This window comes from Diabrotica undecimpunctata, chromosome 3 (assembly GCF_040954645.1).
Source record: "Diabrotica undecimpunctata isolate CICGRU chromosome 3, icDiaUnde3, whole genome shotgun sequence".
In the NCBI taxonomy this organism is placed as follows: Eukaryota; Metazoa; Arthropoda; class Insecta; order Coleoptera; family Chrysomelidae; genus Diabrotica; species Diabrotica undecimpunctata.
Genome location: NC_092805.1, coordinates 110210836 through 110230438, shown reverse-complemented (window position 1 = coordinate 110230438; position 19603 = coordinate 110210836). Strand labels below are relative to the sequence as shown.

The following is a 19603-nucleotide window of genomic DNA, read 5'->3' as shown; positions in this document are numbered from 1 at the left end:
TTTAAACCGTATTATGTCTGATAAAATGTTTTTTTAGTCAATATTATTTCTTGGAAGTCATGGATTTCCTGCCGAAACGAAAAAAAAAAATAAAAATGTCTTAGTATCAAAACAATGGTTTTTATTAACCTAAGCCCAAGAAAATCCACTAAAGTATATATATATATATATATATATATATATATATATATACTTTATAGTATATATATACTTTATAGTATATATATATATATATATATATATATATATATATATATATATATATATAAAAGAGATAAGATATATATAAGGAGATAAAAAAGACAAGAGTTGTGCTACTTTATCTATTTATTGAAGACGTTTCGTCCACTGTTCAATGAGCATCATCAGTTCATCTAAAAGAGTGTTATTAGCGATACATCTAATATGAAAAATAATTAAGCAAATGATCTTACCTTTAAAAAGATCTGTAGCATTAAAATGTTAATGTGAAGAAACATCAAAAATTAATCTAATAAATACATCAGCAAAAACACAGAAATTATATATATATATATATATATATATATATATATATATATATATATATATATATATGTATAATAAAGTTTTATTTTGGGGTTGCAGTCATTAATAGGGCAGGAAAGTGAAACTCTTTGTTCTTTATCTAGCTTTCGCAAAATTTATTTGCTTCTTCAGGATATGCTAAAATATGGATATGCATAAATAAATATCAATGCGTTAATAAAAAAACTGATGTTGATAAACTAAGCAATATCTATAATTACATTCTGTCTTACGAAAATTAATACTATAATTTTCTAATATTAGATTTTCTGACTATAAATACTATAATTTCAAAAAATTTAAATATTCATATTTGGCGCCACTTTGTACGTAACCATAATAACAATCAAGAGCTAGTTATCAACAACAAAAAATATAATAAACAGAAGCGAGTGTCTTTCTGACATAAATCAAACATAAATAAAATTAAATAAAATTAAAATATTGTACTTACATAACTAGATAATTTTAATAAGTTTTAATGTTTTGTAAATTTGAAAATTTAATGGATTAACCTCATGTTGTAAGTTTTTATACTAGTTTTATACAATGCTATTTAATTTTAATTTCATTGTATTTACTGATACCATATTTTAGCATATCCTGAAGAAGCAAATAAATTTTGCGAAAGCTAGATAAAGAACAAAGAGTTTCACTTTCCTGCCCTATTAATGACTGCAACTCCAAAATAAAACTTTATTTTACATAACGTGTCAGTCAATAATACCTAACTACTTTATATATGTATATATATATATATATATATATATATATATATATATATATATATATATATATATATTTATATATATATATATATATATATTTATATATATATATATATATATATATATATATATATATTTATATATATATATATATATATAAATTTGTATTCTTTATATACAGGGTGTCCAATTAAGACCGCACCATATGAGACACGTTTTTATTTTTAATTTTATGAAAAAAAGTTGTATAAAACCTAAAATAAAATCATCAAATATAAAATTTTATCAGTCAAAGTATACGCGAATTGTCAAAAAATATGAATGGTGGATATTGTTAACTCTTACATAAAATTCATATTTTTAGACATTATTTTATTTATACGTCTTCATAAAACTGAAAATAAAAAAAATTTTCATATAGGGCGAACTTAATTGGACACCCTGTATATATATATATATATATATATATATATATATATATATATTTATATATATATATATATATATATATATATATATATCCTAATTTAGTTTAATACGAAAAGCGTACTTAAAGAAAGTTAAATAACTTTTTGATTGGAATGGGTTTCCGGTAAGCGGTTAGTTAGAATGAATTGAATTTACTTCGCAAAAGCAAAAACATTAACATCTCAATTCATTAGACCATTAAATTGGGTTCACTATTTGTTAGTTGCTTATTTAAAAGGTATTTAGAATCAGTAATATAGGTATTAAGATCATCGTATACGATTGCCGGTGCTTAACTTTTATCGTGTAATAAATTGGTTCACATTTCAACAGTTATAATCGTTAAACTAATCCCAATTAAAATAACTGAATTAAATCTCAGATTCTAGGAAGTAGACACCGATTAGTTGAATGAAATGCAAATGAATGGCATGAAACGGAAAAGCGAAGACTAGAACTAATAAAAAATTCTTCTTCTTCTTCTTTTTCTTTATAAGCAATTCTGCTTATCCATTGGCGGATTAATACCTCTATGGAAGGTTGTCACTCCATCTTTTGCGCAGTCGTCCGATACTTCTTCTGCCGATCGGTGACTTATATCTTGCTATTCTGACGACACGGGTCTCCCCCATTCTCCTTATGTGGTTATTTTATTCTTTTTTCTCTATTTAGTGTCCATTCGTTTATACATTTTACATGAATATAATATAATAGCTTCAGAACAATATACATTTTACGTTACATTTTCTTTTAATGTCTTCACTTCCCTTTTGATCTCTCAGTGATTTCCTGTAATTCCTCTCAGTAACTCTCTATTCGACAGAATATAGTCTATCATAGATCTTTGTCCTCTAATGTTTTTAAAAGTGTATTTGTATTGTTCATTGTGAGGGAAAAATGTATTATTAATACGTATTTCGTTTATGCTGCGGAGGTGAGGTCCGTCAGAAGGTCTCCGTTTTCATTTCTGATATTTTCATTATATCGCTGCTTAATTCCTAGAACTATATCATTGGCAATACGAGCGTTAAAATCACCCATAATGATTATGTATTCATTTTTTGGGGTCTTATTTATTACAGTCTGAAGGTGTTCGTAGAAATTTTCCCATGTGGTGGTATCTCTGTTGTTCTCTGGTGTATAGATGGCTATCACATTCAGAGGTTTGACATCTAGTCTAACTTTTACACTTACTATTCTTTTGGAGATATATTTACATTCTTGTACTTGGTGTAAAAATTTTCTGTGTACTAATAAGGCGACTCCTTCTTTGGCTCTGGTTGCTTTCGCAACACCACTGCAAATCATCAGATAGTCATCCAGCATAATTTAACCCTTTCCCTTTTTCTTCGTCAGGGGAAAGAGCTAATATAGCAGCAAAAGACACAGCAATTTATAAATGACAAATAGGAATAATGTACCTCACCTCAGAATAGGATATTGAAAACGTGTTAGCCATAAACAACATAGATTGCAAGCTTAATGATAATGATAAACGTTCTAATCAGTGACTATCTTTTGAGGTAGTTAAGCGAAACTGAGGAAAAAGCAACCAAGTAGACTTCCATGTCAAATGCTCTACCGTTGGTCACATTTATACCCTTAGAATTATCTTGGAACAAGCAAAGAAATAGGACCAAGATATAGATGTAAGTCTTATCGTCTTTGAAAAGGCCTTTGACCGTGTAACGGTAGAAAATGCCCTAGTACAAGAAGTCTAGAAGTTATAAAATGGCACAATATCTTTCCGGAGAGCCTTTTGAACTACTTTCAGTGGATATTCTCGGTTCATTTCCGATGACAGAGAGAGGAAACTAGTACTTAATGGTCGCAATTGATTATTTTTTAAAATAGCCTGAAATTGCACACCCTTCTAATCAAGAAGCAACTATAGTAGCAGAAGCATTCATAAAACACATCGTTTTAAGATATAGAGTTCCTTTAGAGTTACATTCTGATCAAGGACGAAATTTTGAATCAGAATTATGGCAAGAATTAATGAAAGTATTTGGTATTAAAAAAACTTGCATTACGCCTCTCCATCCTCAATCAGACGGAATGATCGAACGACATAATGTGTCGAATGAGTATTATGCTTGTTAATACCTTTTAATGTTTGTGTCGCTGATAATCAAAAAGATTGGGATACTTTAATTCCTTTATTTCTGTCAGCCTATAGAAGCTCCAAACATGAAGCAACCCGTTATTCTCCATCGACGATGATCACCAGAAGAGAAAAATTGGAAAAAGTCTACGAATTTGCTCGTAAAAGTCTGAAGCTTCAAAGTGATAAAGCCAAGACCAGGCTCAACATGCATGCTACAGGTACAACTTTCGAAAGAGGTGACCCAATATAGTTATACAATCAATTCCACAAGTTAGAAAGGACTTAGACCAAAACTTTAACGAAATTAGTAAGGCCTGTGTACCATAATACAGAAAATAAACGATCTAATCTACCGAATCCAGTTTTCAGCTAGAAGTAAACCCAAGGTAGTTGCTTTAATCGGTCCCTGATAGGCCAGTTATTCGAGTCAAATAACTGTAAAGGAGAGAGTAGTGCAGATGGGGAATAAGAAGAAGTATTTTCTAGGATATTCAAGATGCCATGGAAAAATCCTGAACTGTCTAGTGAAGTTTGGAATGTCAGAAAATGTATATGGACAGATGTTGTTGACAGTTTGTACAAGTAGTATTTGAGTTTTTGAAATTATAGATTCAGTTAGAGTTGTAATAAGTATCGTAATATTGTCGGTGTTCAAAATAAAGTTAATTTTAAAACTTTATAGAGGTGAAACATGGAAATAGGAAGAAACTGTAACTAAAAAGTTAGAAACCTTGTAAACAAATATTTAAGAAAGATCCTGAAAATATATTGGCCCAACAGAATAACGAATACAGAACTTTGAAAAAAAAAAGAAAATTAACGTATCTACTAGAATTAAGAAAAAACATGGAAATGAATTGGCCATATCTTGAAAAACGATTAAAACAACATAACGAGACAAGCACTTGAATACTAACCTGAGGGGAAAAGAAACAGAGGAAGACCAGACAACATCTAGAAAATAACTGCGAGTACAACCACAAAACATTAAAAAAAATAACTAAGATGGGGTGAAGTCAAAAACAAAGCCAAAAGTAGAAGAGAATGGAAGGAACTAGTGCAGAGTTTATCCATGCGCTGACCCCGCAAGCCACCATCTTAAGGTGCTCACTTACTAAGAAGAAAGCGCGAAGGTTTGAATGTTCACGATACGGGGTACAGTTAAAAGTGTGCGTGTATGGCAAAAAATGTGGAATGCGCAACCAAGCCTTTCAAAATCAGGATCGTCTTGATTTTTAGCGCGTGCAATTATCATCGCACCGGGAAGAACGACAATTTATGAGCAACAAGTATCTGTATGTTTCATTTCCAATCAGTGCTGTACGACTGCTCGTTAGATGTTGCATATTATTTAGCATTTTATAATTTTATGAGAAAACAGACAGTGTAATAAAAACCATGAATGATCTATAGACCATGTCAAAAGATTTTATCACGGAATTCCTAGAGCTTTACAGAAGTTATCTGTTTATAGCAAATTAAAAATAAGGCATACAGTGATCGTTAGAAAAAAATTAAAGCCTACGAAGAACTAACTAAAAAAAAACGAGGGAAGCCTAATTCGACCTAATGCCTGAGCAGAAATTATTGTTGAAAATTTTAAATCCTCATAGCTCCTTCCAGTTGCCAAAAATCTTAATGTTGCAGTTAGCCTTTCATGTGCCGTTATAGCCTGCCGCATTCTTCACGTGTCCTGTTTTTGTATCATCAAAGGAGTTACTAAAGATAATAGTTCAAAATACGTATCTTAATCCATTCTCAAGTAATTATGCCAATCTGACGGATCAAGTCACAATTCTTACAGTAAATTGACATGAGAGTACGTAGCTCGTTTTTGTAACCAAGCCTTTGTCCATTGCGATCTTGGTTTTCTTTTAATACGACACTTTTCTTTAATACAAACACACGCCACTGCCATTAATAAAAGATCATTTTTTGACGTCATGTTCACTTTAACCTTACTTCTAAACTGAAAGCAAAAGTACTGGTGTATGTCAGCCTGGAGTGTACGGGTTTACCTTACTGCAAACATGCATAGACTTAATTGCGCATTCTTGCTTCTTGGTAGGTGGGGACCTTTACACTTTTGTCCAAGACACACACAAGCGCCCAATACTCCACAAGGATGGCACTAGATAGCGAGAAAATGTTTTCAACTTTGTTTTTTTGCAATTTTCTTTATATTTTTAAACATATGCATTTTCCAGCTATGTTGAAAATATGTATTTTACTATATATTCATTTTTATTACATTTTATTTTACTTTATATTTTTTTAAGTATTAATAACAAAAAACTATTGTAGATAATATGGTATATTTGTAGACTTCTACTTTCATATTTTTATTTAAGTTGTTCCTTAATAATGAGAGAATAAACATTTGAGTGATTTGCCCCCTATAAGACATTAACGCCTGCTATGTAATCGAGTACAATAATTAAAATCTTAACTCTTTTATTTTTAGCTACCGATGGCGAAGAATTGGCAAAAATTCAAAAAGTAAGAGTTCTAAGGAACGATAAAAGGGAAGGATTGATGAGATCAAGGGTAAAAGGTGCTGATGCCGCAACTGCTTCGGTTTTGACATTTTTAGATAGCCACTGTGAGTGCAACGCGAATTGGTTGGAACCGCTGCTCGAAAGAGTTGTAGAAGTAAGTGCAGATTTTTTCTCTTGATTAGATTTTCCGACTGAAATTTAATTTAAGCTTTTTTGATCTTTTATAATTTTTTTATTATTGAAAAAATTGTAAAGAATAATTAAAACAAAGTTGTAAACAGGTTTAAGGGACGTTGGTTTCGTAATATGGATTAGAATATATGGGTTATATCTTAAATTATTTTTTCTGTACAAAATAATACGAGTTCATTAGAAAAATATCTTAACAGGGTCACTGTCCAGATTTTGGAGTGGAAATTGCTTAAAAGCCCAGTTATGTTTTTGTAAAAATGTATATCTTATGGCTATAAATAAATAAATAATGTGGACTCTCTAGAACAAAAATGACCAAAAGTTGTCTCTTGAGTCCACAGAACATTATGTGGTATGTGCGTATTTTTCTCATTTTAATTATTTTTTATACCTATGTATCAAATAAGAAATGTCATAGACAAATGATCAATTGCGGTAACTTTAGGTCTTCTTTATGTTCTAAGACGACAACATACGTGAAATTAGCTACTTGATTGACAAATGACGTTTATAATATTAGTCGAAAATCAAAACAAAACAGACGTGTTTGTATTTTTTTGTGCTTTTTTTGTTAAATTGAAGTTATTGCGGCAATATGAGTAAGAAACGAAGCTATACGGAGGAAGAGTTGCGAAGAATATTAGAAGACAGTGATTACGAACAATATAGTCAGTCAAATTCGTCAGATGAAGCAAATGTAACCGACCGTAGTGATATGCCTGATTTTGACAGTGAGATAGTGTAGCAGATCCCGATTTTATTCTTGAAGATTTGCCAGCTGACCTTTAAGTCTACGAGATAATCAGGTAATGAATGAAATTAGTAACTAAAGTAGAAACCTTTATACATACTGAAAATATTCCAGAAAATGCAGATATGTTTGCAATATTTCGCCTTTTGGTTGATGACGATTTATTTGAGTTAGTGATTTAACAAACCAAACCTATACGCTGAACAACTTATTGCTAATAATTCTGGAGGTCGTTTAAATCGTTGCAAACCGGTAAACAAGGAAGAAATGGAAAAGTTTTTGGGCATTTACTTGCTGACTGGTATAAACAGATTCTCTACATTAGAATGCTACTGAAAAAAGATCCCATTTTTTATCATCCTTTGTTGCTCTAGATACAAATGCTCTACAATCGCTTCGTAGCAATTTACACTGCTGTCATTTCGTTGACAATACAATTAAAAGAGATAACAAAAATCGCTTGTATAAAATCCAACCAATTATAGGCATTGTAATGAGAAACTGCAGAAAGTTTCTTTCACCAAAAGATTGCGTAAAAATTGTCCCCTTTTAAGGGCGACTGTTTTAAGTATCGACTAAATATTTCCAAAGCCACAACTGATGATGGATATATTTGGAAATATAAAGTTTATTTTGACCAAGATCCTCTATTCTTCAATCTTGATAAACCTGGAAACGTAATTGTCTAGCTTTGTGAAGACCTTTTGGACCAGGGGAGAATAATTATTGCAGATAATTGGTATACCAGTGTACCATTAGCTGAATACTTGCTTCAACGCAAAGCTGATCTTTGTAGGTCATTGAGAAAAAATCCTTAACACTTATCTATATTGGTCAAAAACTAGAAACCGAAGAGAGAACAAATTGCTGCCCAAAAAAATAATGTGAGGATCCTAAAATGAAAGGACAAGAGGGACGTTCTTATGATATCTATTTTTCACGCAGATAAACAAACGATGAGTACAGGTCGAAACCCACGCCCAAAGCCTAATATGATAATAAAATACAATAATAAAAAAAGGTATCGATCTTCATGACGAATTGGCTTACTATTCATCAATTCGCTAGACCTTGACCTGGTACAAAAAAGTTGCTATCGATGTTATGTTTGGAGTGGGTCTCATAAATACAGTTTATTTGTTCAATTAATGGAACCAGCAGTATATATGTACATTATTACAGGCCCAAATGAGTATTATAAAAAATCTTTTGAGTATAAACGTTGTCCAGACACTGGCCAAACCTACGCCATCCACGTCACAACCACAGCATTTTCTTAAACAGCTAGATAGGAAGGTGGGTGGTTTTGAAAATTTTGCTAATTCACATTGTGTCTGGTTCAACTATAGAAGATTGTAAAGTTGTTTGTTCTGATTCGACATTAATTTCTGAAACAATATTACATAAAAAAGATTTGATATGGATTTTTCTTTCAACTCAACTACTTCTTCTTCTTCTCCTTCTTCCTCTTTATAAGCAATTCTGCTTGTTCATTGGCGGATTAATACCTCTATGGAAGGTTGTCACTCCATCTTTTGGGCGGTCGTCTGATACTTCCATTCTGCTTATGTGGTTATTCCATTCTTTTTTTCTATTTTGTGTCCATTCATTTATACACTCTACGTTACATTGTTTTCTAATGTCTTCACTTCTCTTTCGATCTCTCAGCGTATTTCCTGTAATTCTTCTCAGTACTCTTATCTCTGCCGTTTCCAGTAGCCTTTGCGTCAACTTGTCTTTCTAAATTAAATTTCAAATCTTTTTCTGCTTCTTCTCTTTTTGTCTACGCTACTCATTCACCTGCTCCTCTTCTTGTCTACGCTTCTTCAGCGAAAGAGCAGTTTTACGACAGTTTTGTGAGATTTATTCCATATAGAAAAAGTCCCTTGACGAAAAAGAAGAAGTATAAAAATCTAGAATGTTCCAGATGTCATCGAAAAATTTTGAAATGTCAAGTAATCTCTGAAATGCCAAAAAATGTATATACGAAGTTAACAATTTAAATAACAGTAATATTTTTGAATAGTTATCATTGAATAAAAGCTGTAAATTATTGTAATATTGTTGGTGTTTGAATAAAGTTATTTTAAAGAAGTTAACAATATTCGTCGATGTATGGCCATGGAATCACGATATGATTCAGAAAGATTTTCAGTTTGTGGCTTATTAAACTAATTGTTCGATGATCTTGACATTCCTTTGCATTTGTTTTCTTGGGCAATGCTATAAAAGTAGATATCAGCTAATTTTTAGGAATAATTCCTATATTGTACATTGTATTATATAAACGACCAAGATCCCAATGTTTTCCACTTCTCTGTTTTTCTTTTCTAGCAGACCTCGCACAGTGTTAATGCAATGAGAATAATATATTATAATGAGATTTACTGCATTAAAAAAATTGTCATTGTTTGTTTTTTTATATTTCATTGTTTGTTTTAAAATTTTCGGGAATTGCCTTCGAAGTCACTTAGAGAATTTTTTGCGATTACTTAATATTAGTAGTTATTAGTATGTATTAGTATGTGTTAGTTTCTTCCGGCTGTGATTTCCTTTTTCCAGTCTTGTATAATCTCTGGTATCTGCTGTAAGTTTGCCTACCAAATAAATTGTATGTACTTGCATAATTTACTCATCGTAATTTCTAGACGTCATATTTGTTCTTCAGGTGCATTAACACGAATTATTTCAGTAGTTTTTTTTAATTTTTTTATCTTAACTGCCTGGAATGAAATACGTTAACAACTAAGTGAAACATTTAATATGGCTATTTCGGCAAAGCGTATCTCCTATCTCCACAAAATTATAGTTTTTATTCCATGTAATAATTCGCCTTTGCTTTAAGAATTAGCAATTATATTTCAACATAATATATATACTTTTTTTATTTCATGATATAATTCGCTTTTGATTCAAAAAATAGTAATTATATTTCATCATCTGTGTAATGTATGTACTTGTAAATGATAGTTATTACTATGAAAAAATATGTTTCTGCCATGAGTTAAAAAAGAAGATTGTCATTTATATCAATTAAAATATTTTTTAACAATTACTATAATTCAACAACTATGTTCTGGATTGTAACTAAGTTAATGAAGGTTTAAAAATAAAACTACTTTTCAAATATCATAAAAATTATATCCCGTAATATGTGTTATGTTTAATAACCTGGCGTTTTTATACAATTAATTTTGAAAAATTGATTTGAAAATATTGAGATATTTTATCATTCTAGTAATATTTAATATCTAGTTTAAGGTGCAGTAATTATTAAGGTATGATGCGTACTGGTAATACTCTTCTTGTATCAAGCGACTGGAGCTACTCAGGGTCCAGGCTGAGTGGTGTAAAATTGACGACTGACCCGACCATGTGAATGCATGAAACCAGGCATCATGTGGAAACTCAGCAACTGGAATAAAAAATATGAAATATCCTGTATAGTAAAGTCGGGTTAGGGGAAAAAAAGGCCTAACCGAGCATGGCGATCTACCCCAAATTTTATTATTTTATATTTTATTTATATATAGATCAATATTAGTGTAAATTTAAAATCGCGACTGAATATCACCGCACCGTTGCGCTAGCCGCCATCTTGAATTTAAAGTAGAACCGACTTTGCTCAATATCTCCGCCGTTTTTACCTTTTCGACAAAAACGGTAACGACTGAAATTATTGCAAATGCAATTTTCTACAATTTGTTTATTACAAATTTCTTGCGGTCGATATTTTTCGAGTTAAGGGAGAATATAGTGAAAGAGGCGGAAACATAATTATTGAATTATCGCACTTATTGTTAACTGTATGACATAGATGTACATAAACAAAAATGGAGAGCTTTCTATTTTACACAGTTTTCATTTTTTTGCTAAAATCGATATTTGAAGTGGTACGTATGCGGTAAAGGTGCAAGCGTAACACCTTGTGAGAATTGGGTATATAGGATTTATTTTTGTTTAATATCTTGGCCATTATAAACTTTATGATAAAATGGTATAGACGTAAATTGTTACAATTGCGATTTCCCACAATTTCTTCTGTGCAAATTTTATCGTGTGGTCGATATTTTTCGAGTTAAGGGAAAAAATAGGTAATAAATATAATTATTGAATTATCTCGTTTATTATTTTACAACATAAATATGCATATTCGAAAATGGGGAGAATTATATTTTATAACAATTTTGATTTCTTTGATTTTTTGTGCTTCAATCAACATTTAATTAAGGTCCCACTCCTGTGATAAGTCTAACGAGATACAAGTGATTAACGAACCCTAAACGTTAACGTCAGCAGCAAGTCAGAAAAGGAACGAACTTAGGACCTTAAATATTGATTTTAGCGAAAAAAATGAAAGAGATCAAAATTGTGTAAAATGTCATTCTCTTCGTGACAGAGTAGTTTCGTTCAGCCCTAGATAAGGTACGACTAGCATAAGCAATAACTACATCCGAGCCATCGACGGTTTGTGTTAAGACACCTCCTAACCCAGTATCGCTAGCGTCACATTGAATAATAAAAGGTTTTAAAAATCAGGTTGAGTTAGAACAGGGGCAGAGATAAGAGCCTCTTTAATTAAAATAAAGGAGTTTTCAGTGGAATCAGTCCAGTCTACCGACTGTTTCTTCTTTTTACCTTTTAATATGTCATTTATAGGAGAGACAAGGGTCGAGAAATTATTTATAAATCGCCTGTACCAAGAGCACATTTCAACAAATCCCCGATTGAACGAGAAGGATTTTACAGATCAAAAACAATACCCCTTAGCTTACAGATCTAGTTTCCAACACATCTGCAATAACTTTGGAAGAAAAAGTTGATATAGCTCCAAAAACAAAAACATTTGATTTATCAAAGACTCCTGGAACATCATCAAGTTATATTAAATTAACAACCATTTCTCCGTTACCTAAATCAATTGTGGTTAAATCCAGAAATCGCAGAACCAAAAAGTCGGAAATTATCACCAGCTCTCCATATAAAGACCAACTAATTGAAGAGAAAATGAGAAAAAAAAAAGCCGCAATACAAACTTAAACTGAATGTTGGCGATAACCTACCACCACCGCAAGTGCTTCTGGGAGGGAGTTTAAAAAGGAAATCAGATGTAAACCTTAGACCGGCAGAGAAGATACAAAAAAATGAAAAAGCTGTTTTCACAAAGCCAAAAACAACGCCCCATAAGAAAATTTGGGGCTGTCCAGGGTGCAATGAAACATTTAAAGAACCTATCACAGAAGACTGAATTAAGTGCATATCATGTGCTGAATGGTGGCATGAAAAGTGCAGTGACTACGCAGGTTTTGGATCTTATAAATGTGACCTATGTTCATAAAATTACTTGCGCAATCTTACAATCCTAAATGCGGACTTTTAAAAAGCGGGTTTATAAGAGTGTTCAAAAGCACTTTTTTTATAGTTTCACTTTTTCTATTAAAGTAATAATGTTTAGTTCGCAAATTATAATTGATTTTGTTGTTTATGTATCAACAGGCTTAAATAAAAATAAATATACTTTCAACGCAATTGGTTTGGATTTTACACTTGAATAAACCTTAAGTGCGCATTCTTGAAACAATATTTAATTATTTTGTGGTATATTTTGCATTATAGATATATTTGACTATTATATTTGATTCCGTTTTCTAATATAAATATGTTATTTGCTTGTTCTGCGATATTTTCTTTTCTCTTTGTTTCGTAAATATCTCATGCCTGATTTTTTGGGATACAAATATTTAAAAAAAGTGGCGTATTTTTTCCTTTTGAAGAGCTGTTATTTTGCCTGTTTTCTTTTTGTAGTTATATAGTTATTCTTTCTTGTGTTACTGACCTTTAAAAATGACCCCGCCCATAATCTACCTGTACTGAGCAACGGACCATTCGAGCCTATTGTGTACCGGTGTCCTCAGATTAATTCTTCATAATCTACATCACCTTAGCATGGTACAGCATTTTTTTTTCTAATAAGCCGGGTTTATTGACCACGTGACCATCTCATTGGCCATTTAGGTTACATGGTCGAGACCCCACAAATTAGAAAGAGATGCAGGGACTGCTTTGCGTCAGTTTTCTCTGTCGCACTGGAGGAACGCGACTGTATTATAGCACTCAGTCTATTTGTATATGTCTATGCAAAAACCACTATTTTTGCAATTTTAGGTAAAAATATTTCAGAAACCAGAGCCAATTTGGCAATTTGGAGCTCTGATTCAGATTCAACGCACAAAAACTTCTGAAAAGTATATTCTGATCTCTGGGTCCAAATATTGGTTAAATTTTTTCGGCCTGTGTAATTGACGAGATAAAGGTCAGAATCAGAAAGGCATTTCATACTGTTACGTGTTATTAAAGTAAATCATTCGAAAACCATCTTGAAGCCTGTGTTGACGTTATGGATGCTCATTTCGAACACCTTTTTAATGAAAATAATTTCTTTCTTTTATTTTTTTGTGTGTTGCTTTAAGATATTTTTAAATGGAAAAGTAAATAAAAATAATAAATTAATGTCATGAAATATCTCTTTTTTCACTACAGTTTAAAATATCTCACTATTAAAAATGGGCATAGGAAATATTTTTACTTTTTTATTAAATTAAAATTAAATTCATACCATATTAAATTTACCTCAACTTTCAATTGCTTTAAACTTGTTAAAATTTTAAAATTAATTACCTCAACTACCGCTTGTTATACTATATTATAATTAATTTATTTAATATCGCATATTTATATAACTTCTTGTTTAAAGTATACGCTAAAAATCTAAGTAAAATATTTACAGTGCTTAAAAGTAACCGAGATTTTACCTTGTTTAAAATCCTTATATGAAACTCTAACTACATTTTATTCCTAACTTCCGCATAAAATTGGAATGTAATTACCTGAAAGATAAACATGCAGTAATTTAATCTACTTCACGTAGGTTCTTGTTTACAAAGTCTGAAGTAAATAAGAGGTTTTGCTAGCCTAATAGTTAGACCAGTAAAACGGGTTTAACAGAATTTACTAAAGATTTAAAAAGATGTGATTTTATTACAGCATTAAATAAAACTCTTTTTTTTTTCAGGACCCCACTAGGGTTGTTTGTCCTGTGATAGATGTTATTAGTATGGATACTTTCCAGTATATTGGTGCGTCTGCCGATTTACGAGGTGGATTTGATTGGAATCTAGTCTTTAAATGGGAGTATTTAAGTTATGCTGACCGAGAATCTCGACAGAAAGATCCTACACAGGTAAATCAATGTTATTACATTTTTACATATTTTTACAAATGTATTATACATTGAGATCTAAATTTAAAACTATCAACTTAAAAAAATCAATTTTTAGAGGCCGAACATAAAATCCTATGACGTATTATATTGATGGCTCTTAAATATCGTAGAAATATTCAAAATATCACAAAATGTCGGTGCTTCCATTAATAAATTAGATAATTAATAAAATACTTATATCCAGTTTAGTCCCGGAGTTTCTATTAGGTCATCTTAATACCTTGTTTGAAACTCTAATAATGTCTCTCTTCCTTTTTGGTATAGAATGGATCAAAGCAACAATCTAGTTTTACGGTATTTCTACCCACTCGTTTACCAGCGCCCGTTCCAACTCTACCACAGTTCAAACTCACCATTATTTCAAACACGTCATTATTTTGCTTAACCACTCTTTTCAATTTGTCCCACAAATGCCCTATGTGGTTAAGGTTTGGACTTGTAGTAAGCCAGACTAGTACCTGAATATCAACATCTGCAAAGTATTGCATTGTTAACCTGCCTATGTGCGGCCGATCATTATCCTGCAGTAGCAGAAAATGTTTTCCTAAAATACAATATAATAATTGAATTACTTATTTGAAAAATCCCATAAGTCACAAAACTAAAACTTTCGGAAAACAAGAAATAACTGTGTGAGGAAAACACGAAGATTTCTACATATTAAAAACTGATCTAATTCCATTTATACACTGGTTCTTGACTTTTTCATCCTAATATTTTTTGAAAAAAAGATTGAGAATAAGCTCTATAGAAGCTCAAACTTGATTGACTTATGGGGTTTCTCAAATAAATTGTTCAGCGTCACCTGAAACTAAACATTATAAGGAATTAAAATGAAACAAAATACACATAGTACGGTAATTTATATTAAAAAGTATTACAACTCAAAAAAAACGAAAAGTGTGATCATTCATCTTCTCATCAGGTATATTATTGTTCGTTGTGGGCCAGTTAAAGAAGTATAAAGACATGGTAGACACGCAGTTAGAGTCTAAGACAATAGCTCCCACTAAGGCGAAGCGAAGCGAAGACAAACGAAATATTACAAATTATGGAGAGTAGACGGATGATAAAAAACAAAAACCTAACAAGATACAAAGAACTCAACAGGGAAATTGAGAAAAAAATAAATGTAGCCAAGGAAGAGTGGATGAAAGATAAATGTAAAAAGGTAGAAGATCTGCAAATGAAGCATAAAGATAGAGAACTACACAGAAAGGTTAAAGAAGTAGCTGGAATATGGAAACCCAAACACTTATCGATTGTAACAAACAAAAAAAACCAAATAGAAATGGACCCTGAAAAACAAAAAGAAATACGGGAGCTATATCTTAAAGATTTGTTTGGTGATCAGAGAACAGAAGAGCCCCCACAAAAAGATACAGATGAAAAATTAAACATTCTCACCGAAGAAGTTTTGCAGGCAATAAAAGACGCAAAGAACAACAATGCACCCGGCGAAGACCTAATAACAGCCGAACATTTTAAACACTTAAGTGATAATGCTGTCATGAAATTAACATCCCTCTACAACATTATATATGAACATGGCATAATACGGCATGACTAGCTAACATCCACATATATAGCTCTTTCTAAGAAACAAAAAGCAAGGAAATGTGAAGACCATCGAACTGTATCCCTAATGAGTCATGCCGCTAAGATTTTTATGCTAATAATTTATAACCGAATTCAAAATAAGTGTGAAGAATACCTGAGTCGTTCTCAGTATGGCTTTAGAAAGGGTACAGGCACTAGAAAAGCAATTATGGGATTGACACTGATGGCGGAAAGGTATCTTGAGGTTCAAAAACGGCTGTATGTGTGCTTTGTCGATTATAGAAAGGCCTTTAACCGCATCAAACACGGAAAATTGATCGAGGTGCTAAAAGAAGTAGGGTTAGACGGACACGACATAGCTATCATAAGTAATACATACTCGAACCACACAGGATGCGTTCGAACAGAGAAAGGAAACACCAAGTACATCAACATAGAACGAGGAGTGTGTCAAGGGTGCATTTTATCCCCCCTATTATTTAATGTATATGCCGAACATATAATCAGAGCTTCTCTTGAAGATCGCCCTGAAGGTGCCAGAGCCAATGGAATCATCATTAACAATATAAGATATGCCGATGACACAGTAGTATTAGCAGAAACAGAAGACTAACTAAATATATTGATGAACATATTATCAGAAGAAAGTCACAGGTTGGGCTTGGACATTAACTTTTCCAAAACCAAAATTCTGGTATTCCACAAAAACCCCCATGAACAAGTTACACCTAACATACAAATAAATGGTATCACCCTTCCCAAAGCTTCATATACCTGGGCAGAGAACTAAATAGTCAACTAGACCACTCAAAAGAAATTAGAAGACGCATTGAAATAGCAAGATCTGGTTTCATGAATATGCGTAAAATGCTCTGTAACCCCAAGCTATCAGTCTCAATAAGATTGAGAACACTAAAGTGTTATGTGTGGTCTCTTTTATTATATGGCTGTGAGACCTGGACGTTAAAACAGTATGACGTCAACAAATTAAATTCATTTGAAATGTGGATGTACCGCCGAATGCTAAGAATAAGCTGGACCAGCAGAACTACGAATGAAGAAGTACTGAGAGCAATGAACACACGCCCTCATCTGGTCAATACTATCAAAATTAGAAAGACGACATATCTAGGACACATAATGCGCCATAGGGAATTTGAGCAGCTCCAAGTAATATTAGAAGGCAAGATTGAAGGTAAAAGGGGAATAGGACGAAAGAAAAAATCTTTGCTACGAAACATCAGAGATTGTACACACAAAAAAGGAAATGAATTAATTCATCAAGCCCAGAATAGAGAGAAATTTGCCATATTGATCGCCAAACTCAACAGAGAAGGCACTTAGGAGGAGGAGGTGGGCCAGTTGAACAATTCATTACAATAATCCTGGATATTTTCTACATCCGGTATATAACTTTGTAATTTTTGTATATCAACAATCTTCTTATAATTAATCGGAATCTTTCCACTGGGATATGCCAATGCTTCAGTGTATTTTTTTATTATTGTTAAGCCTGGAGGTGTGATTGGCCAATCCGGTAATAAAAGGGTGTGCTACAACCAAGTTTGAGACTCGTAGGAGTGGTGACAATGCATGAATTGGCTTATTTTTAGTTGAACCTTCTGAATCCTTGAAATATTTTTGCCACTGGATTCCGCAGATAATTAGGTCTTTAGCATTGACCAATGCCACATTAAAGCGGTTATTTGTACATGAAGTTTTTCTCTTCTGTCCATATTCTTCCATACTTTTCTAACTTTTCTTTTAATCACCGCAAAATCCCTATCACAGGATAGGAAGGAATGACCCCTAATAGGAAAATAATGGTCAATGGTCTTAAATTTTTCGAGCGAAATCAAAGCGGAAATAACCTTAATACAGTGTGGTTTTTATTTGCGCTCCACAACCGTCAGAGAAAACATAAAGATACTTCACTAACGGCATGTTCTCTATAAAATACCTTATAGAAATAAGCAAACTTCATTCGGCCCCTTCGTACCGTTACCCTCAAAATACATGAAAAACGTTGCTTTTCCAGTTTTATTATTGTTAATACAAAAAACATTCACTGTTACCTGGCAAAGATAGAAAATCTCTTGCACCGGAATTTGTGGCAGTTGAAGGTTCTGCATAAAATCTATAGAAATAACCCCAATTTCCTCGTTGGACTCAGCCATTTCTTTAATAAATTTCATTTCAGTTAAAAATTTTTTAGCTCGACATAGATGAATCATTTTCTCTGCGGCTGTAACAGTCTTTGCATTATAGTTCAAATGCGTACTATTTATTTTCATTGCAAGTTCCTCACACACACAACTTGTGTCTACCTGAAGTCTTCCAAATGATAATTTAAAATCTTCTTTAAAAACTTTTCTGTACTATAAATACTTAACAGTGGCATACTCCTGAATTTTTCTATAAACATTTTGTACATAAGAGTGATATCTACTTTCTCATTTAAATAATATTTTTCCTTGCTAGTATAGTGAGCTAACTTTGTGGGATATGATTTAATATGTTTAGGAATAGCATCTGTAATAATACCAGAAAGTGCTTGCCTGGGGTAGTTTTTACCCGTTTGTCGAATAATGATTTTCCTGCACGTAGGAGAAGTACAAGCCGCCTCACTCGGTCAATTGTTATTCCGTAAAGAAAACAGAAGGCTAATTTACAAACGGTAATGTTTCTACTAGCGGTTGATATGGAGTATACATAGCTACTGCTTCTATTAAGTTTTGAAGACTCACTAAGTTCTTTTCTTCTACGTCGTTGCTTAACTTTAGTTGCGAAAATTAGGCTTTGTAAGTAACAATCTTGTTCACTTTTTGTAGTCATAGTCAGGTCCCTAAATCGTTGGAAAATCTGCATTTTTTCGTCGCTACTCATCAATGAAAAGTACTTTTTTCTGCACCTAAAAATTAAGTACATATTAACAAAATTAGATTGATCAGTCAACAGAAAATTGTTTTCAATGAAAACTTTTTATTAGAAAAGAACAAATTATCAACTTACTTGCAATCTTTGGAGGATGGAAAAGGAATTGCAGGAACATTATTCCCCTTCCAATTGATGTTTTCATTTTCTTTGACTCCAGCTCGTCTTATTATTTCTATATTCGTAGGGTTTTTTTATTCCTTTCTTTTTCTGATAAGGTAAATTAATATCGTTATAATCACTGTCGCTTTCACTCATTTTAAAATAGTTTTGTCAAGATATATTATAAATATGTAATCCACAATATTATTACTACTACATTCGTATTCACTACACATTTATTTATCTACGTGCATTCACAACACAAGATTGAACTTGACTGAAAATGATTGGCATTATTGCGCCAAATTATAACGTCATGTCTAATGCGCTGCATAGGAGAAACGCCTTTAGTCGTGGACTTATGGTGTTTCTCTAATACATCGTCAAATCATACCGCTGTAAATAGGTTACGAATGCACTGACTGATAGTCAGTT

General features: G+C 32.1%; 1 protein-coding gene across 3 annotated transcripts in view; it reads left to right on the top strand.

Annotated features, from left to right (window-relative positions):
* Positions 1 to 19603, top strand: part of Pgant2 (polypeptide N-acetylgalactosaminyltransferase 2) — a 354922-nt gene that overhangs the window by 276378 nt on the left and 58941 nt on the right. For all 3 annotated transcript variants that reach the window (XM_072526601.1, XM_072526600.1, XM_072526602.1), the window contains 2 exons: positions 6314 to 6501; positions 14363 to 14530. In XM_072526601.1, coding sequence (XP_072382702.1) covers positions 6314 to 6501; positions 14363 to 14530 — 356 coding nt within the window. The remainder of the gene's footprint in view (positions 1 to 6313; positions 6502 to 14362; positions 14531 to 19603) is intronic.